At 33.8% G+C, this 20755-nt stretch overlaps 1 protein-coding gene across 2 annotated transcripts in view; it reads right to left on the reverse strand.

Annotated features, from left to right (window-relative positions):
• Nucleotides 1-573: 573 nt before the first annotated feature.
• Nucleotides 574-20755, reverse strand: part of LOC140049206 (uncharacterized) — a 176862-nt gene continuing 156680 nt past the window's right edge. For both annotated transcript variants that reach the window (XM_072094037.1, XM_072094036.1), the window contains exon 6: nucleotides 574-771. In XM_072094037.1, coding sequence (XP_071950138.1) covers nucleotides 610-771 — 162 coding nt within the window. In that variant the 3' untranslated portion in view covers nucleotides 574-609. The remainder of the gene's footprint in view (nucleotides 772-20755) is intronic.

The raw sequence follows: 20755 nt of genomic DNA on the forward strand, positions 1-20755 counted from the left end.
GTAGTAGCACAGCTATCATTTTTATTCTGATGTTTAACGTTGGGAAACATGTAGTGTTAATTCTCACAAGAAGGCATAGTAACATAAGACAATTTGTTGTAATCATTGCCATTATAAACTAAAAATATGGTAGTTTACCTGCTAATCAATGATTGTCTTTCATCAGGTGCGTGGCGTAGTAGGCTATTTGTCAGCCGATTGCAAATTCTCGCCAAAACACAACGAACAAAATCAAATGAAAACGGGATAAAAATATACGTACCAAAACCCACTTTACATATCCATTTAAAAAGTACTCATGAAGTCGTTTGGTGATCAATATTGCACTTAGATGTTAAACATCCGTCAATTGAGTAACGATGCCTCACACAGTATGGTCTCCGGAAAAACAAAGAATTTTCGATTCTACACCTTTTGTTATACTGCACATTTTAAATTTATAGTAACCAATACGTTCAATGGAGTCAACTAACTGTAAATATCAACAACGGTGTGTTTCTCACAACAAAACCTACGTTTTTCATGGGATTTACAACGACGTTTTTTAAGAGTGCTATTTTTATGCATATTTTAGGTATGTTATTACCGTCGGTCCTTTCAACTGAAAATTCATTTTTTTAAATCACACTGAATTATATAGCACCCCTTATTAATAATGTTTGTAACACTTACATTTTCCTGAAGATCCAATTTAGCACCTGCCTTGAGCAAAATACTGCAAACATCTGTGTGGCCCTTAATTGCAGCAGAATGCAAAGGTGTCCAACCATCCTGAAATATTACAAATAATATTATTATGTTATAGTATTTTTCACTTTACAACAAACTATTTAATATTGTACTAAAATAAATTAGATGGGATCATGTATAATACTACTTCAATTAAATAATTAAATTTATATATTTAAAGTATGATAAATTGTAAAAAAATTGCTAACTATAGTTTATTAATATTTGATATTTTCGTTGTAAAGTGCATTACAAACGCATTTGCTTGCATGGTATTCTTGTGGATGGTACAGTACGTTTTAAACACTTAATTACGAGATTAACACGGAAACGCTTTTATATCCGATAAGAGGTATTTTATATACAATCTATCATTTTAAGATTTTATTGACTTCTGCATTACAAGGTAGTTTTTTTATTGTAAGATAGTAAAACGTTAAAAGTTGTATAAAGTACATATTTTGTTTCATTACTACAATACCAACACATACTTATCAATATAAGTATATGCGAGTTACTTTTTGGTAACTTAAAACCAATTGCCATAAACACAGGTTGGTAAATGATACTGGTATGTACTTCTAATTTATAAAAAAATATATATTTTAGTTATAAACTGTTAATATTAAATCATTGGACAGTTTGTGTGAATTGTGTAATGATACCGATGATACCGATGTATCTTTAAAACATTCGTGTTTTTTTAAGATGTCCTACGCATACATCGGCAAATGGAGCATCACCTATTTTGAACCGACTGCCATCTTATTCTTAAATAAACGTTTACTAAGTTTATCCAGTAAGTTAAGATTTGCTGTCATCTTACTTCTATCACTATGAACACACTTATTAAGAAATCAGCAGCATTTCATCACATAGGATTGATAATTGGATTGGTCTTTCTTAATTTTTTTCTTTCTTAATCAGGTGTAATCCCTATTGCAGCACAAGCGAATCCACATCGAAATTCGATGCAGTATAATCTGTATAATCCATGCTGTAACATCCATATTTAAACCAGAACACTGGTATTACTATTACCACATATTAATCATTAAAGATTCCCTGGTTTCGTTTAAATCAGATGCAATTGGAATTCCACGAACCTCAACAGCATCCTTGTATTCCACCCTACCACTGGATCGGTCACTTAGAATTATGCACCTCAACAGCATCCTTACTCGATCGGTGCTATTAATACTTATTGAGGTATAGGCTGGTTTATTTTTGCAGAAACCAGATATCCTCTAATTTGCATAAGTTGAAAATTATTATCGTTTGACCAAAATCACAAAGTCATCAATATCATCTTGGAATTGACTAATATCAGCATTAACCTTTAGTACTTCACCTGAAGTAACCAACATAAAACATAGCGTGACACACTTTTCAAATCGTGTTCCCAGGTTTCTGCACCGCGTTAAAATCGCCTAATCGACCAAATATATTGGGATATGCATACAGATATAGTTATGTCAGGAATAGACAATGTAAGTCGCTTATTACGAAGATGGACCTATTTCACCATGTACAGAAGCAACACCTTCCACGCGAATCATTAAAAAAATATTACCAAACTGACAAGCACTCGCTTATTTTTGGTGTACTGTTGGGTGTTGGGTGTTGTTGTTGTAACATTGTAATAATTGAAATTGTAAATGTTTGCCGCGGGTATTATGGAGAGAAGAAATCCTATTTGCACTTGCTTCAACATTTGTTATGGTTATGGTTTTAAATTTATATAGCGCAAAATACAAACAGTCTCTATGCGCTGTTTAGCACAAGTGTGAAAATGAAAAAAAATGTTGATGTCAAATAAACCACGAAATAGCCTAAAAACAGAATAAATTGACCAAGACAACAGAAAAAGTCCGAAAACGGAATCTCACATCACCACACTGTTTCACTAACTTGTCAAGACAAGCTAACTATTTATTCACAAGTGTCATGTGTGAGCATCTGACTATCCTGCCTAACAAACAATAAAATGGATAAAATGTATATATGAGAAAAATAATGAATTCACACAGAACGAAACAATTGAGTCTTCAAGTGAGCTTTGAAGATCGAAACGGAGGGAGACTCACGAATCACACAAATGCAAAGAGTTCCACAATTTTGGAGCAGCGACCACGAAAGATTGCTCCTCACATGATTTCAATCTACACCGTGGATATTCGAGAGTAGTTAAGTCAGACGTAGACCGTAGGGAACGAGTACAGGTCGCCGAGCGAAACTTGATTAACTCATGAAAATGATGAATGGATTTGAAAACAAATAAAAGAACTTTGAAAACAATACGCTTTTCAACAGGGAGCCAATGGAGACGACGGAGAACAGGGGTGATATGTTGAAATTTAGGTGTCTGAGTGACGAGACGGGCGGCACTCTTAATTAGTAGTTGAAGTCTTCTAATAGATGTTTGAGGCAATCCATAAAGAACTCCATTACAATAGTCCAATCTGGATGTTACTAGGGCATACACTAGCTTTAATGTAGCATCCTCGTTTTAAGAAACTTCTAACTACCCTGATGTTCCGGAGTTCAAAAGATACTGCTCGGCTAACATTGGTGATATGCCTGCCATGGATAAAGCGGAGTCGAACATTACGCCGATATTACGTACCTCAGACGATGGAATGATATTGGCGACTCCCACACGAATGGTTTCAATTATGGGCATGTTTGCGTGACGTTTGGGATTTATGTAAAGGACTTCTTATCAGTGTTACAGCGAAGCATGTTGGAAAACAGCCACGAATGTACATCATCAATACATGCCTCTAGGATGCGGATTGAATATTTTCTATACAATACAAAACCGTATACAATAAAACTTGTATTAGGCCTAAGTTTGCAATAATTTGTATAATTAATGTTTCTCTATAAATTGCGTCTTCAGCGATGTTTTCATATTAAGCTGTACTAATTTTAAATCAATCGGAGTTCTTTAGTCCTATACATTATAGTGAGTGTTGAGTTGATAAAATAATCAAAACTGATTACATTTCGATTATCAGAAAGCTTAATTGTTTTAATATTTGCATAAACAATTATTATTTTTTCTTTTTACTTGGTTAGATAAAACATGTTAGTTAGATAATGACAACATTGTGGTTAACATTCTTCATTTAATGATATTATTTTAAGTATTCCCACAAATTGCACTGTTTATGTATACCTAAATAGGTACAGTAGCTCTTTTTATATATTTGTTGCTGTTATGATAAAAAATATTTCACTTCAAAAACTTTCCAAAAATAGCGATACACAACAATGACAACAAAAAAAGAGGTGAAACCAAATTCTATTTTACGTTCTTGTCACTATAAATATTTTGAACGACTGAGTTGGACAAAAAGGTGCGTTATATTGGTTCACATGAGCAAAGTTGAAATAAGAAAGATATTTCGAAACCAGTGTTACACTGTAAAAATAATTTTGGAAAAGACACAAATAAAGCATAAATCAACAATTATTATTGCCTACTTATCAACCAAACCACAGCACCAAACGTGTGGTCATAAAGCAAATATTCAATTCACAGTAATTCATTTTCTGATTTTTTTTTAAATTAATTTGTGTAATGTTTTATATTATTGTAATTCGATGTTTTCTTTATTTTTACTATTATAATGCCAATTATTATCTTTTGTAAATAAGGATTAAGTCGAATCGACTTTAGATCTGCAAGTAAGTAACAGAGAAGCTGTTCTCTTGTTCGTTCTCAGGTGGTGATTGAATCTGAGTTGAAAGTTTGTAATAAATTAGGCTATTTATTAGATTTTCCTAATACTTAACGTCACCCTTAATATGTATTAACTGTCCTTTTTAAATATCAATTTTTTCGACTTACAGTATATTCAATATATTTCATTCTTGTGTTGTGTTAGGTAGCTAACATTATGAATAGTTTGTCTTGAATGAAGTTTAATTTAATTTTAATTACATGTTTATCGTAATAACATTTGTCTGTAATTGCAGTATTAATTTGTTTAAAATGAATCTTATGAGTTTTTAAAGAAACAATGGTACTTCATATACAGAACTACTAGTAGTATTGTCGCGGATGCGCCAAACTTCCAATGACACAAACGCACGCACACAGTACAGGTCAATGATTAAAAACCTAAACATTTGTATACGTTTTCTTTGTAGTTTAGGCCTATGTCAGTTTCAGATTGTTATTTGTAAATTAAAGTGCAATTAACCCTACAATCGTCATATTTCATTTAGAGTAGTACGTCCTGTACTTAGAATTTACTTTTACAATAATTGACTCACGGTTGTATTGCGTCGCCCTTCCACATAACCTTTTATCTCATCCCATCCTATTGAAATCGAATTTAGACATTGTAGGCCTAAATAGATGTGTTATGAATGTGACAAAATGCCTTGATACATGCTTAAATAAACTCTCATAGAACTGTCTATTATGGTTACGAAAAATATTCCAACAAATATTGTTGTGACGTCACACCAAAAAATCGTATTTGGTACGCTACCAATAATAGGCCTACTACTGTTTTAATAGTATAACGATTTCTCGGCAATATAAATAAAAGAAGGGGTACTATACAGCTAGAGCTGTTCCGCTTTTTGATTCTCTCAACCAGCTTTACAGATTGTTGTTATTAATTCAGTTCGAACGTAAACGAGTTGGCAGTAAAATGAATAGAAGTTTTAAAAGGAAGTAAAAGAGAGGCGTAGGTAATGAAGGTGAGCGAATAAGGCCTGTTCCACGTCTTTTTGTGTGATTCGTGCGTTTATACCTATTATAGATACTGTTATATACATTCTGTAAAAGCATGGTGCTCAGGTTTCTTTGTTGTTGCCGACGGATCTATTATGATGTTATTTATAATACAGGTCATGATTATTGTTATTAAAATAGGAAAATAAACTACTAAATTGTGTTTGTGTTGTACCATGTTGTGTTTCAGTTACTGAACAACATAGTTCTGCTGGTTCTGTTACTTATATATACAACAGTACTTTATAATAATATTTAATACAATGTGCTATAGAATACAATTTGCTTATGTATCGCTTTTTCACATTGATCAAATCGATTGACATTATGATTACAATGTAGTAGCAGTTAAAATATATATCTCAATTATGTATTGAATGAAATTTAAAATCACTTTTTACATTTTTTAATAGTACGTTCATTTTAATAATGCTTTTAAACCAAAATTCCGATTTAACCAGTCTAATTTGTGCTGGAGGAAGAGCAGTTCATAGCACAAGGCTGGTTAGAAAAATGCATGACGATCACCAGAAACCCGCCTAGTAATTGGATTGTACAGACGCCTGGTATTCTCAGACCGATGTAACATTCTTTTACAACCATAGGGTAGGGACTAATAAAATCTCAAAAAGGTACTCTGACGCTAGATTATCGAGACAAATTATGAACATTCAAATGTCTTAAATGTAATTCTACAATGTAAAGGAAGTCAATGAAGCTCGAAAAGAAGAGGTCCCGCCATAACACCTCGTGACATCTCAAAGATAAGCCTTCCGTTTTGTAATATCATTTTTTTTTTACCAAATATATACCAACAAACTGCGTGTTACATTAGTCAGGTCTATAAAGAGACCAGTGGCATTAGCGCACGTCGTATTACTTAAAAACTGTCTAATTCTGCATAATTATTGCAATACTTGCTATTGGTTAAAATAAACCTAATATGTTTGCCAATGTCTATTTTAGACTAAATAAGATGAGGAATATAACATTATAAAGTACCATACTTATTATTCGGGTCGGGGTGGCTGTTAGAGGTTGGGGCGTTCATTCGCGGGAGACGTTTGTTGGTAAAACTTCATAATAAAATAAATTTAGATATAAAGAATATTAACACTAAAAAACTAATTTTGTTAAAAATATAACAGAATTTTTATTATCAAGATACTGATTTATAGTGCCCCATCTATTGGTCTTTTGTTATAGACTTTTTATAAACTATCATTGGTTGATCTGACATCTCAATGGTAAGATTAACTTTACGATGCAGCGATGTTCAGAACCATTTGATGGGTTGTTGAGCTGTGAAATGTGCAAAAAGTCACATTTATGCAAACAACCACATTTGTGCAAACATGGCGCCCTCAAATGTGCAAATCTGTAAAATTGTATAGTCCACTTATGTGCAAACATCTCGCCGTTAACTGTAAAAAGGATCAATTTTGAGGTTAAAAATGTGCAAATGAAATTCTACAAACTTGCAAATCATGTTTTTCAACCTAAATCGTTTATTCAAGAAATATTTTCGCAATTTTAATAACATTTTATTCTTTTACCTGTATTTGTTATAAATGTATACAGTTTTCAATGAGCTTTGGTTTTATTATATACTGAAAATACCTTGCACAATTTGAATATTGATTCGAATTACCAAAGAAAATCGTCAATGAATTTCAAATTGCATAATTTGTTCAAATCGCGTATCAGAAATACATTAATAAAATAATATAAAGCAGCAAGCAGCGACCACGTGTCAGTCCTGCATACCCTGACATTCGGATTCTGTCAAAAACAGATTATTTTAGCATGTAGGCCTATATAATGTAATACTATATCTTGAAAACATTGTTAGAAAACCCGTGACTATTTAGAATTAGATTATCATTTTAATAAACGATTTTTGGTTGAACAAAAATGATTTGCACATTTTTAGAATTTCATTTTGTACATTTAACGTCAACACTGATCGATTTTACATTTAACGGCGGGGGATGTTTGCACATTAGTGTATTATACATTTTTACAGATTTGCATATTTGAGGGTGTAATGTTGGCACAAATGTGGTTGTACATCCTGGCAACACAAATAATCTGTAATATGATGTTATTACTAGCATGTCCTTCTTTCAATTATATTTTTTTTAAACCACACTGAATTATATAGCACCACTTAATAATACTGTTTGTAGCACTTACATTGTTTGGAAGATCCAATTTAGCACCTGCCTTGAGAAAAATAGTGCAAGCATCTGTGTGGCCCTCTTGTGCAGCCACATATAAAGGTGACGATCCTTTCTGAAATATTACAAACATTATTTAGTATTTTTTCATTCTAAAACAATCTATTTAATATTGTGCTGAAATAAATTTGGATTTAAATAATGCTACGTTGTTAAATTAAATAAAGATTATTAAACTCTGGTATTTTCTTAATAATATATAATAATGATAATAATGTATTTTATACGTATACATCTGTCTTTCTTTATAGTACATTTTTATAGTACTGTATAAATGTAAGACAAATAAGGGATTTTTTTTGCCTGAAAAATAAGCACTAGTGCTAATATAGTCTGAGTGTAAATTAAGATAAAGTGACGTTTGAACTGGCAGTTACAGCTAAAAATATATCTAGGAACCACATTCTTTTAGGTGACACATTTGGACTGCTAAATTCTTACCATTGGTTTCATTTTACCGTTACTTGGAGGAGATATATTTTTTTTTTATGTTTTAAAAAATCGAATGGAAATCTCGATTTATTAATATCCATTTATTGTATCATTGGCATAAAATGCAGTTTTGATCTGTACAGCACAATACAATGCAAAAACAGAAAACTGAAAAACAACGACACATCATTTTACTAACATCCAGTGCCCTAATAGTCCAGTAAATAGGGTGAACCTAGAACAAATTGCAACAGAATTTTGTTTTGTTTTGTCTGGTAAATATGGTTCAAATGAATATCATATCCAAAGTTTACCAAAATCGGACATCGCGAAGTGGGTTAATTAGCATAAATTCAAAATGGCCGCCATTTGCTATTTTGAAGCCTCATATCTCTCTAACGGTTTGATTTAGACCACCTAAGTGCATTACGAGTAGATATAAATGTGATATTAAACATTCTAATGAGCATATTTAAATTCCCATTTGACGTACCAATGACGTCATATGGTAGTTGTGACGTCATATATTATGTTATAACTGTTTAAATGACATTATACTATGCGAACAATTTAGGAACTGCAAGAAAACATGTTTCTTGACATTTTCCTTGTTGAAATGAACATTATTTCCAAAGTTTACCAAAATCGGACGTCAGGAAGTGGGTTAATTAGCATACATTCAAAATGGCCGCTATTTACTATATCATTTTGAAGCCCTATATCTCCTTAATGGTGGTTTTAGACCACCAAAGTGCATTGCGAGTAGATATAAATGTGACATTAAACTTTCCAATTAACACATTTAAATTACCATATGACAAAAACATGACGTCATAAGGTAGTTGTGACGTCATATATTATGTTATAACTGCTTAAATGGCATTATCCCATGCTAAAAAATGTAGAAACTGCAGAAAAACAATTGTCTAACAATTTCCTGTTGAAATGAACATGATATCCTAAGTTCACCAAAATCAGACTTCAAGAAGGGGGTAAATAAGCATAAATTCAAAATGACTGCTATTTACTATACCATTTTGAAGCCCTGTATCTCCTTAGCGGTTGGGCCGGGTTTAGACAGCCTATTTGCATTACGAGTAGATATATATGTAAAAACCGTTGAAATTTATCATTAAGTTTCCATTTACAAAATCTTAAGAAAATAGTTATTCTACAGAACCGTATATGAAAGGTCAAATGTATTTCCGAAACTGATTTGTACTCAAGCGCGCGCACATCTTGTTTTGTGTTTACTAAAACTACATCTTTTAGAACTTTATCTCTTTAAATTGGTAAAGGAATAAAAAAAATTGTAATGAGGCGATTGTTTGTTGGTCAGGCTATTCAAACCCATCATTCCCACAAACTCATCTCAATTCCCCAACTGAAAATTTAGATGATACATGCAATGATAAATGTCATACTGTAGTTTTCGGTATAGTCAGCATCTCCATTCTGCTCTTTCTAAGTTGCTATTTCATTGCATCTGTTTGGTGTCGATCATTTATGAGACAACAACTTTTTATGATGTTTTATATAATGTTTATCTTTTGAATGATGTTTCCAAGATTTGTTCTAATGTAATACAAATTATAAAACTGTCAATAAACCCCTAATTTTGACCTTTGACATATAGCCGGCACAAATATTTTTGGCTTGGAGCACACTTTTCATATCTCAGAAATTGTTGGGCGGATATGGTCATAGTTGCTGTCAAAATACTCAGAAGATACATATTTCTATTCACTTTAATGGACAACTTTTACCATAAATGACCATGAAACTTTATTTTTGATCATTGGTCAAGAAAATGGCCATATCATTATCTCAGCAACCACTAATCAGAAAGTTATTATTTTAGTCTCAAATTACTCACAATATATATAATTATATGTTATATGTTTTGGTTAACGTTTTTCATTGACGCTATTTTTCAGAAATAAGGTTCTCGACGCACGTAACTAAAGTTTTTCGTAATGCTTGCGCACGCACAGATCAAGTTGTTTACAAAGTGGGCGGAGCTTGGAAAATAGCGTTAACGTGCATGTGCGAAAACTCCCTATATGAGAAGATAAGAACATTATGTTGTAAAGCCTGTTTTCCACTAGGCGAAATTATTAGCGCAAATCAAACATTTTCGCGTATACGCGCACGCCCAATGGAGCACGTTGTTGATAAAAATAAACTGCGCATGCGCGCGTATAATGCAAAAAATGTTCAATTCGCGCGAATAAATTCACCTTGTGGAAAACATAACAGGCTTGATGAAGCTAAGCGAGTTATAATGTTGAGCTCAGATAGTAATTGCTTAATTTCATCATGGGTTAGTCGTTTAAATTTTACTAGAAATTTATTTTTAGTTTGTGTTTATATTAAAACGTAATTCCAAATTATTCAGGACCTTTCAGTTTACCTTTAAAGTTTGTTTCTCGTAGTAAAATTTACCTTAAATCTGCAAATAGAGAACAATAGGTACATCTGATTGATCTTGCCGACAGATAAAATCTTTGAATTTCTTACAACTTTGTGGCTCTGCCGCGGAGCGCAAAATAGTTTCCCCAAATTGTTTTTACTTGATTCATAAATATTAGTATCTAAACTTTAGATTGATGATTTTTTTATTAAAAAATAATTTGTCGCACATGAAAAAAAACGCGTTTGTTTTTACCCTACTTTTTAAGAGTTTTATATATGCTAATTAGTAATTAATTAGTAAAAATCTTAGAATTTCATCAAATTATTTGAAACTTTACTTAATTATTGTCAAGATGCTAGTTAATGTAAGTCTAAAATATTAAAACGCTAGGTAACTACGTTTGGCTTCCAGAGGCTGTTAAACTTAATATAAATTATACACCAAAAATTAACAAAATTGGCCGAAAATCGTTATTTTTCGATTTTCTCGAAAACTTAGCGATATTTTAGCAAACAAACTACACATCAGGTTTACTTACATCAAGGTCTACCAATGTGCAAAATATGAGGCAATTCGAAATTTTGACCCTTGCCACTAAATTACGAATATGTCTGATTTTTGGTGACAAGCACTCTTAAATAGCTGATAATCAGAGATGTGCGCGCGTGCAATTTAACCATCTAAATGAATATTTATTTACTAAAGCTAAAATTATGTTTTCTATTAGAGAAACTTTGTTGTTATGGGAACATACTAAGTGGTTGGTGTAACTTCACACTAACGATATATTTAATCATTACATTAATTAGTCTCCTTTACATAGACCTTTGTCATAGGCGATGATTTAAAATTCAGATAGTTTTAGTATTGATATTATGTTACTGAGGTGTAGTAGTATGCTACATGCAATGTGGATTGTTGAACATTTTAATTTATTGATGATAAAAGTATATTATTATTGTAACCGAATTTGTCATGATTTACGATGAATTTAAATTAGTTTTTCCATCATGTTATGAGGTATAGTAGTATTATATTATTATTGTAACTGAATTAACATTGTTAAAGTTTTATAGAATACTGGTAAAATACTGGTAAGTAATGTCCCACACTCCACACTAAACATGGCCATGCATTTAATACAGAACATTGTATTACATTGACAGGTCAGAATGTTATAATGTACTTGGTATTTAAACTATACTAAATGACCAAATAGTGACATACACTTTTGTCAAATCATTCCCTGATTTGAATCGTTGGATAGATTTAAACTATATGAAACTATTTTAACAATAATATTGTTTGTACATTATACGTATGATGTAGTAATTCTTTGTTTGTCACTGAAAGTAATGGTAATGTATAATTTGTAAAGTGTCCCATATCGTATCTTTATGTGTTGTCAGTATGCTGTTATTTACGTACCTATAGAGCAATACCTTCCCCGCGATTATGTGTACATTTAATGAAGAAAGAACAAAACTTAAAACTGTTACGTAAAAAAGGCGAGCGGCGTTTATTGTAAGTAATATTTTAGATGAATTAATATTATCAACATGCACAAGTACCTTAAATTGAATTCTACAATGTAAAGGATTCCAATGAAAACAAAAATGGTCCTGCTCTAAAACGTAGTGACAACTCAAATACAAGTTATTTGGTAAGATCTTGCTTGAAGGTATCCATTGCTTTAAAAGACAACGAAGTAAACTATCTTTGATAACTGACTTCCCAAAGTCAATATTAACCTTGACAAGGCACCGGTGTTCCGAACCATAATTATGTGAGAGGTACGACCGCCATGCAGTTATCGACAGTACAGTCATCCTCGCTACAAATTACAGTATCTATAATATGACCCGCATTGTGGTTGGTTTATTTACCTATATTATTACCGGCACGCCCATTAAATCACACTGAATTATATAGCACCAGTTATTAATAATATTTGTAACACTTACATTGTTTGGAAGATCCACTTTAGCACCTGCCTTGAGCAAAATAGTGCAAACGTCTGTGTGGCCCTCTAGTGCAGCTACATTTAAAGGTGACCATCCATTCTGAAATAATAACAAACATCATGTTATAGAAGTAGTAGTATAGTCTTCTACAAAAAGCTAATTAATATTGTATTGAAATTGTTTCGATGTGATCAAGTAAAACTAGCTTAAAAGCCAGGTGAGGGCAAACAAATTATTTTGATCTTGCATTCCAATATCTATAGTTTACCCTATGTTTCACAATGTTTGTGATTTTATTTGTGTTACACGAGCTTGTTGAAAATATGCACTTTATTATCAGTGGTGGATAGTTCAAATTACAATAAAATCTCTATTCATTTGTACACAAATGTTGTAAATAGAGAGACAATTAAAAAAAATCTAAAAATAAACAGTGTGGTAAAAATGTTATCAGAGGACTAAATATAGATAATACTTCATAGTTTTATTTTCATGCTATAGCAAAAATTATCCATCGTATATCCACCATCTTTTTTCACCTTCTATGGAGTCACCGGACATGTAATTACACTAGGTTAAACTACTTAACTACTGCAAAAAGTCTTTCTGGTTTTTATAACAGAATGTTACCAAATTTTGTATTTCACCATTTTAAGAGAAATCCATGTGTTTTCGTCTTGATATCTATTACTATATATTATTTGATTTATGTACAATTAACAAGATATTATATTTAAAATTCATGCCTGTATCTAAGCTTTAACTTAAATAAAGATTATTAACCTTTGATGTTTTCTTAAAGATAATGTATTGTGTATGCATGCATTTGTTTTGCTTGTATACTATTTTGTTATATAGTACGGTACTTTTGTACGTAGCATTTATATACTACAAATTTGGTAAGAAATTGTGGTCCTTAATATGAAAGATGGCACTAGTTCTGCTGCTAGTTATTTTGCTACAATTATCAAAGAACCTATAGATACAGTGCACTGATTGGGTAATAGAATAATGTAGTTTGATGACTACGGTTAGTGTAATTTTGCGACAGTTGAAAACTTCAACATTTAAGTTTTTTTGTTGGAGATATTGATATACCCACTGTCATATCTTACTTCTTACTTGAATCTTACTTGAATCTTTGGGCTTTTAAACGCCCTCCATTTCTTCTGTATTAAACTAGAATTGGTAGTAGAATCTACCTCCCATTGCTCTCTCTTTGTTTAGGTGTTCCTTGAATGCATTAATGCATATGGAACTTTTAAAGTTAAAACAGCCCAAATCATATTATTATAATAAATAAAATACAAAATAGAAAAGTCATTAAAAAAAACATTCCCTAACAATCAGTGCTCTAAATGGTAACAATTATTACGGAATCTATTTTTACGAGGAGTGATAGACCGCTTCCTTGAACTTAAAAAATGAGATGGTTTGAGTCTTGCAAAATCAAATGTGTTTTCTTAGTAAAGTGATCTCTAATCAATCAAATTGAAAGTATACGTGAAGCATAATTAGCAATACAGTTAAGTTCCAACTTATCCTTACATGTGGTCCCGGTAAACCATGCAACAATGATAAAAGTGAGAATACTTTCAATGACCGATTTATAAAAAAGAAAGACGTAGGCCTGATGGGAGGTTTAACTTCAAAATATTTAAGTCTGTGCACAAAGTAAAAACGTTGAGCATGGGCCTTAGTAATTATTCAGAACAAAATACACAAGTTCTGCCAATTGTTGCATCCACATGAGTACTGTATTTATTTGACATAGGCTTGCTAATGCGTGACGATAATCTAACGTGACGGTTACAATGTTCCTATATAATTACTTCTTTCTAGGAATTCTCCGCCACGCCCAAGTTCACATATCACGATTAACTGAAAGTTTAACAAAACATCTATAAAGTAAAGACTCAATAGTTACTACAATAGTTTCATTAAGATGATATGCCTGCCTCCTAATCTTATGTGTATATAAGTATACGCTTACCGAAAGTAGGCCTAAGCAACCAAAGTAATACACTAGCATCCCACTGATGTGTCCATTAACCACCATTGTCTTGTACTAACTGACTGACCTTGGCCACAGAACACAGTGAGCTAATTTGCATAATAATGCCACCTGTGAGCACTACTAACTAGCCAATCAGCAAAGAGTTACTCAAGTGGAACAATGAGCTAACTTGGCTTCATAGAGCCACACAATAAATAAAGTACAGTAAATTAATAGTAAAACTTCTTAATTTGGCCTTTACACCGGCCCCTTAATTGTGAACCACAATTATCTATAACAAACTTGGCCAAATATATTCTTTTTCTTTAACAGAACAAATTAATTATTTAATTTAAAAGTTCTTTTTTCTTTAAGCATTTATAGTCCAGTCAATCTGATGATATACCCACCACAAATTGCAATAGTAACAAAGCAAGTATTTTTGAATTCCATATAAAGTGTAGAACGACATACTAAAAGTCACCGAAAATCCAAGCATTGGGTCAAGGGGTCAGAGGTCAATAAAGGTCATTTTAAATCAAAATTAATATGCCCAATTAATTACATATATTTAACCATTTGAAATACATTATATACAAGTGTGATTTATGTGATCCGAAAGCTTATTAAATTTCCTATTCAGTGATATCAAACTTATAGTCATAACATTTTATTTAGCATGTCATTTTTGCGGAAAAACACAACATAATGTGTCAATTTTGGCTAAAAATGTTGTTTTCGCTGTAAACAACAATGGTATACACACAGGGATACCCTGGGGTGAACATTTCAGTCCAAAGCGATACACATGACCAGCTCAAGATGCAGATGAGTTCCTGTTCCTTTTGCTTCTGGATGATCTACATTCCATTTTTTCCAGATGGCATTTGTGTTGCCATGGTTACAGTATTTATATTGGGATGTGTAAGTATTTTAAAGATTTTTTAACCAGTAGAAATACAAAGATGTTCAACAGCAGTTTGACAATGACCTCCATGCTGTATGACGTTCGGACCATCTGGGCATGATTGTCAACAGACCTGGTGATTGAAAAGGTTTCTATGAGAAGCCTCAAAGAAACCAGAGGTTTGACAAGAGATTTAGGAATGAGTACATCCAGACCAAATCTGCGCTGAATGTAATGCCTCGCAATAGTATCAGGGCGTTACTCCAGCAGCGGCCAACATAAGAACCTATGGCCACACGTCAGGAACACAATAGCAATCAGGCCCGTAACCAGGGGGGGGATCGGGGGGATCGTACGATCCCCCCCGCTGAACAGCGAGTTCCGCTTGGCCTCCCACTTTTTTTTTGCTGGGCATACTAACACAACACGACGATTGTTCACTACAGGCCTAGTCAAGCCTTAATAAATTTAATTAATATATATATATATATTTTAACTAAAATATAAAAACCTAACACTAAAATTTACAAGATAAGTTCTATTTGATAACTGCTGAACATCGTGGTTCTGGAGCTAGCGAGCTGTACACAGAGCATAGTTGTTGTTTGGTTGACATAACAGGGTATTCCCCTACACAGGTCTCCGCGTGCGTGTGTGACGTGCCCAGCCAGCTGCTTGATAGAGAAAGCATGCAGCTCACACGGACGCAAGTGCAAGATGCAATGGTTGAGTGAATTCAGGAATCATCTTAATTCCATGGTTTTTTACCTAAACACCACATGATGGTGAATATGCCTGTTAAAGTCTCAATGATACGATCCCTAATGTACCATGTTGTTGCAAGGAGGCTTGAAAGGAGGAGGGATCTAGCCTAATTTCGGTCGGCAAGAGAATGCCGTCCTCTGACAATATAAGGTCGGCAATATTAAGGTCGGCAATTGAAATTCGTGAGCTGGAAATTACACCAACAATATAGTTCATAAACAAAAGAGAATAGCCGGAAATGCGATTTGCGGCCATAGGCCTATAGAGAAAAAAAATTCGAGGGTATGGTTCTAGCGGGGGCGTATTTTTTTAAAAAATTAAATAGATTTTAAAAACACGTATCGTTTCGACGGTCATCAATCACCGATGGTTTGCACATTTTCATAGTGAAAATAGTACGTCGGAGCACATCGTCAGCTTGATTGCATTCCACCAAGCATGTAGGCCTACGTCGACATCCTTTGTGTACTATCAATCTCTAGCGACCAACGATCATTCACAGTTAAGTGTAAAAGGAGCAAGTTGATAAAAGCCACGTGGTGAGCTTGGTCGCGTTCCACTAAGCAGGCGGCATCCTTTGTGATCGTCACTCCCGTATTGTAGAGTAGCGGTACCTCAGACGATCAATAGAGTTGATGAAGCCACATGGTCAGTGCTACTATACTACGCGCCCATTTATTAAGTACACTAAAAACAAAGGCTAGGACTGTATGCCTATGAAAATTATCCCGTTAGGGCTAAATTTTATTAAAACGTATTACTATTAAAATATTAACAATGCTGCAGCATTTCATGACCCTTGTTGTTTTATTTGCTTTCCCGTCGATGATTCTCATAAACACATCGCGATGACATCATGACAAAAGAGGTGTTTTGTTTTTTTCAAATCACTAAATATAATGTAATCGAGCCGGACCGCTAATTTTTAAACGATCGTTTAAACCAGGTCGTTGAATATGCCGTGATTTTAATTGTCAAAAACATGATCGTCAGTCGATGGCTCGGAGTTTCGATATTAATCTCGCGTCGCATGTGTTGCGTGGTGAAAACAAGTTTGCTGCATGAGACTCTGAGACGACCCGCTTTAACGTGACGTCATTTTACTTTAGCTGCATGCGAAGTATAGTGACCGCGATCGACCCGGCGCGCGTGTAAAAAAATAATACCGGCCTAGACTAGGGCAAGTTTATAATATAAAGGTGAAAAACATCGTCGCGTTGTAAAAATTTAGATGTAAAGTACAGGCAAGTTGTTAGCTTGCTTTTGGTACCCTAGGTAAGTATCAGCTGCATATTCCACATGTCGTAATTTGCGAGCTTTAGAGTGTTTGGTAAATGACATTATGAGATGTTTGTAAATCGTTTTAAACGACTTACAATGCGCTAGAACGCCAAAATTTCCAGGGGTCGTCGGCCCCTGGATCCCTTGGCGGCCCCCTGGCCCCCAGCCAATGTTTGCTCGCTTCGCTCGCAAAGCTACGCCACCCCTATTTCAATATCCTGGATCCGCCCCTGGGTTCCACTAAACAACTTAACGATCCACCCCGCCGTCAAACCTGGTTACGGCCCTGGCAATTGAAAAATCCATTTGGTTACGACTCAGAGACTTCATACCATTGACACGGGAGTTACTGCAGGTGACTCGGAATATTGGCAATGTGGTATTAAGCATTTTGGACGGATGTTAGGCCAGAAAGTCTTGCAATGTATTCAAGATCCTGGCAATAAAGTACATACAGGCAAATATGTGTGCATCGATCCTACAGTTCCAGAGGAGACTCGAGGTGACAACAAGGAAGTTTTTGAACATGAACTTATCCACCAGCACTTTTTGAAACAACCAACTTACAATACTTTCAGCTAATAAACCAACATGATGCAATGTGGAAACAATGAATAGTCTAACACATCCAACTCACTGAATCATGTCCAGTAGGCCTACATTCTAGATGGTAGTGCTCTATTGCACAGCATTCCATGGAATATTGTAGAGACTTATGATGCGATCTGTAAAAAAATATTGCTCTGCCATCAGTCTTTGATGATTATGAAAGCGGCTCATCCACCAAAGACGGCGCACATGGTAAGGCGGGTCAGGTGGTAGTATCCCTGTACATTTTACCAGTGACATGTTCCACAAAATAGGATCACTTTCTGTAACAAACAACAATTTATAAATCTTCGTAATTAGTATTTGAACAAAATGGCAATGAGTGAATGCAGCTGCTGATGCAGATTTCGGATAGTACAAAAAACCATTGAATCAGCAAACAGGAAAACATCTGTCATTATCCGATGACACGGATCTATCTAGTGCTCCTCTCTGCAGTACAGCATTTAAAACATCTTGTGATATTCTTTAGACTGGAACTGAGATGCTGGACTATCAAACTGGTTCAAACAGTACTTTTGAGAGACATCTGTGATAACCCTCTGTTTGCTCATGCGATACTGGTGACAAAACATCCAGAGTTCGGAATTGGAAAACAAGTGGCTCTAAAAAAAGCTTGTCATTGCACTTATTTATGACATTATGCTGTAGTCTTCAGATGCAAACAAGCTACAAAGGATGACATTGTGGTTGCTAGAGAAAATGATTTAGTGTGTCTGTACAAGGGACGACCTGGACAACGTGGAATGCCTTTGACTCCATCCCATCTACAAGTACAACTTCGCATATATAACTTCATAATCGTACCACAACCAAGGTACATAACATCATGTTCAAGTTAAAGTTCAAGTTATCTTTTAGCAATGGAGTGGGGTTGATATGTGTACTGAGGATTGGGGATGGAAGATCAGATGATGGAAACATGGTTCCTCTACACACAGACTTAAAGCCAGCACCTGAGTATCTCCTTGAAGCCTTCAGGGGTAACTATAACTACATGTGGTGAATGCAACGGCATTGCACTGTACTGATACCCGAACAAGAAAGTGATACTGATGACATAGTTGTGAGTCCTTTTCTATTTGAAGGATTAAACAATATCATCCCACACGGGGCAATTCAATTGAAAAGGTCTGGATTAAAATGATCTTACAAGATATACAAAAATATCACAATACACAGTACAATATAACAAGAGTCAAAGTTCAAGAATTTAAGAGTCGGGTGGCAACTGGCAAAAAAGAATTTCTTTTACGGTGTGTTCTACATGCCGGGCATCGAAAGCGACGCCAATGAGGCATGAGCTCAAAATCACTGAACAAGGCATGGTTAACATTTTTTAGAATAGCTCTACTGCATCTCACAGAAGGAAGATAAGCTATGAGGTTGAGAACCTATTAATTTAGAACTTAAATTAAAAATTCTTTATAGTGAGTTTCTCTCTTTGACCCTAAGACTAAAAAAACAGCATATAAAGTAAAGCAGTTAAAACGTTCTCAATAAAAGAATTATAAAAACCCTGAGAATTACTTCGACATTAAAATGGTTCAGCTCCCTTAACAGATAAAGTCTTTGACTTTGCCCTTTCTTTACTATTGCCTCTGTATTTAATTCCCAGCTGAGATTGTCCTAGATATTTAAAGGAATGGACAATTTTGCTGGTTCGTCATTTATGAGGGATACCAGAGGGCTGCGTCCTTTCTCCTTCCTAAAATCTACAATCATCTCCTTGGTTTTGGTCACATTGAGTTCCATCTTATGCGGAACCATGACCGTCCTGTGAATTTTTAAGGAGAGACAGCAAGACAGTGCCGTCAGCAAATTTGACAAGATGACTATTGTCCTGTTTGCTGCGACAGTCATCCGTGTATATAATATACAGGAGAGGAGAAAGGACGCAACCATGGGGAGATCCAATACTTGTCATTACGTACATTCGTTGATACTAAAATCATAAAAAATCTATCTATAGTAAATCATGAGTTGATTCCAAATTATCAAGACTCATTAATTAATCAGCAATAGTACATACCGCTAATGAATTTCAATGTTCTTCTAGCTAGCATCATTTTTCCTATTTCATGACGATACAATAGGTACAGGAAAAACATTATTTGCACCAAATACTTCCAATATATAAATAAACATAATTTAGGTTTACGCTATTTTAAGAAAATTTTCGTAAAAGGTCACTGACCTCTATAGTTACATAACAACTGTTGTATCAATTAGTTTTTAGAGTAAGAAATACATATTATACACATTTGTAGTTATTTAGATGTTATTGGCAGGCATAAATGTTACCTCTAAACACAAGTTTCATCAAATGCATCGGCAATTATGGAATAAGACATTGCAGTTAATAATTTTGTTAGGAAAAATTTGAGTTTTTGTAAAAGGTCAATGACCTTTTGACCTCTAGTTACGTATAACTGTTGTATTAATTGTTTTTTTTATGTATATTAGTAGGATATATATACTATACACATTGGTACTAAAGCTATTTAGATATGATTATAAAATAATGGATTATAGGCATAAACGCTACCCCCTACCACAAAATTGTTTACATTACATTTGATCAAGAATCAATTTTAATAAGAATAGTACATCATTACTTTTAAAATTCTTCTAGTTAACATCAGGTTTCCTATTTTATATAT

Source organism: Antedon mediterranea, chromosome 5, assembly GCF_964355755.1.
Source record: "Antedon mediterranea chromosome 5, ecAntMedi1.1, whole genome shotgun sequence".
Taxonomy (NCBI): domain Eukaryota; kingdom Metazoa; phylum Echinodermata; class Crinoidea; order Comatulida; family Antedonidae; genus Antedon; species Antedon mediterranea.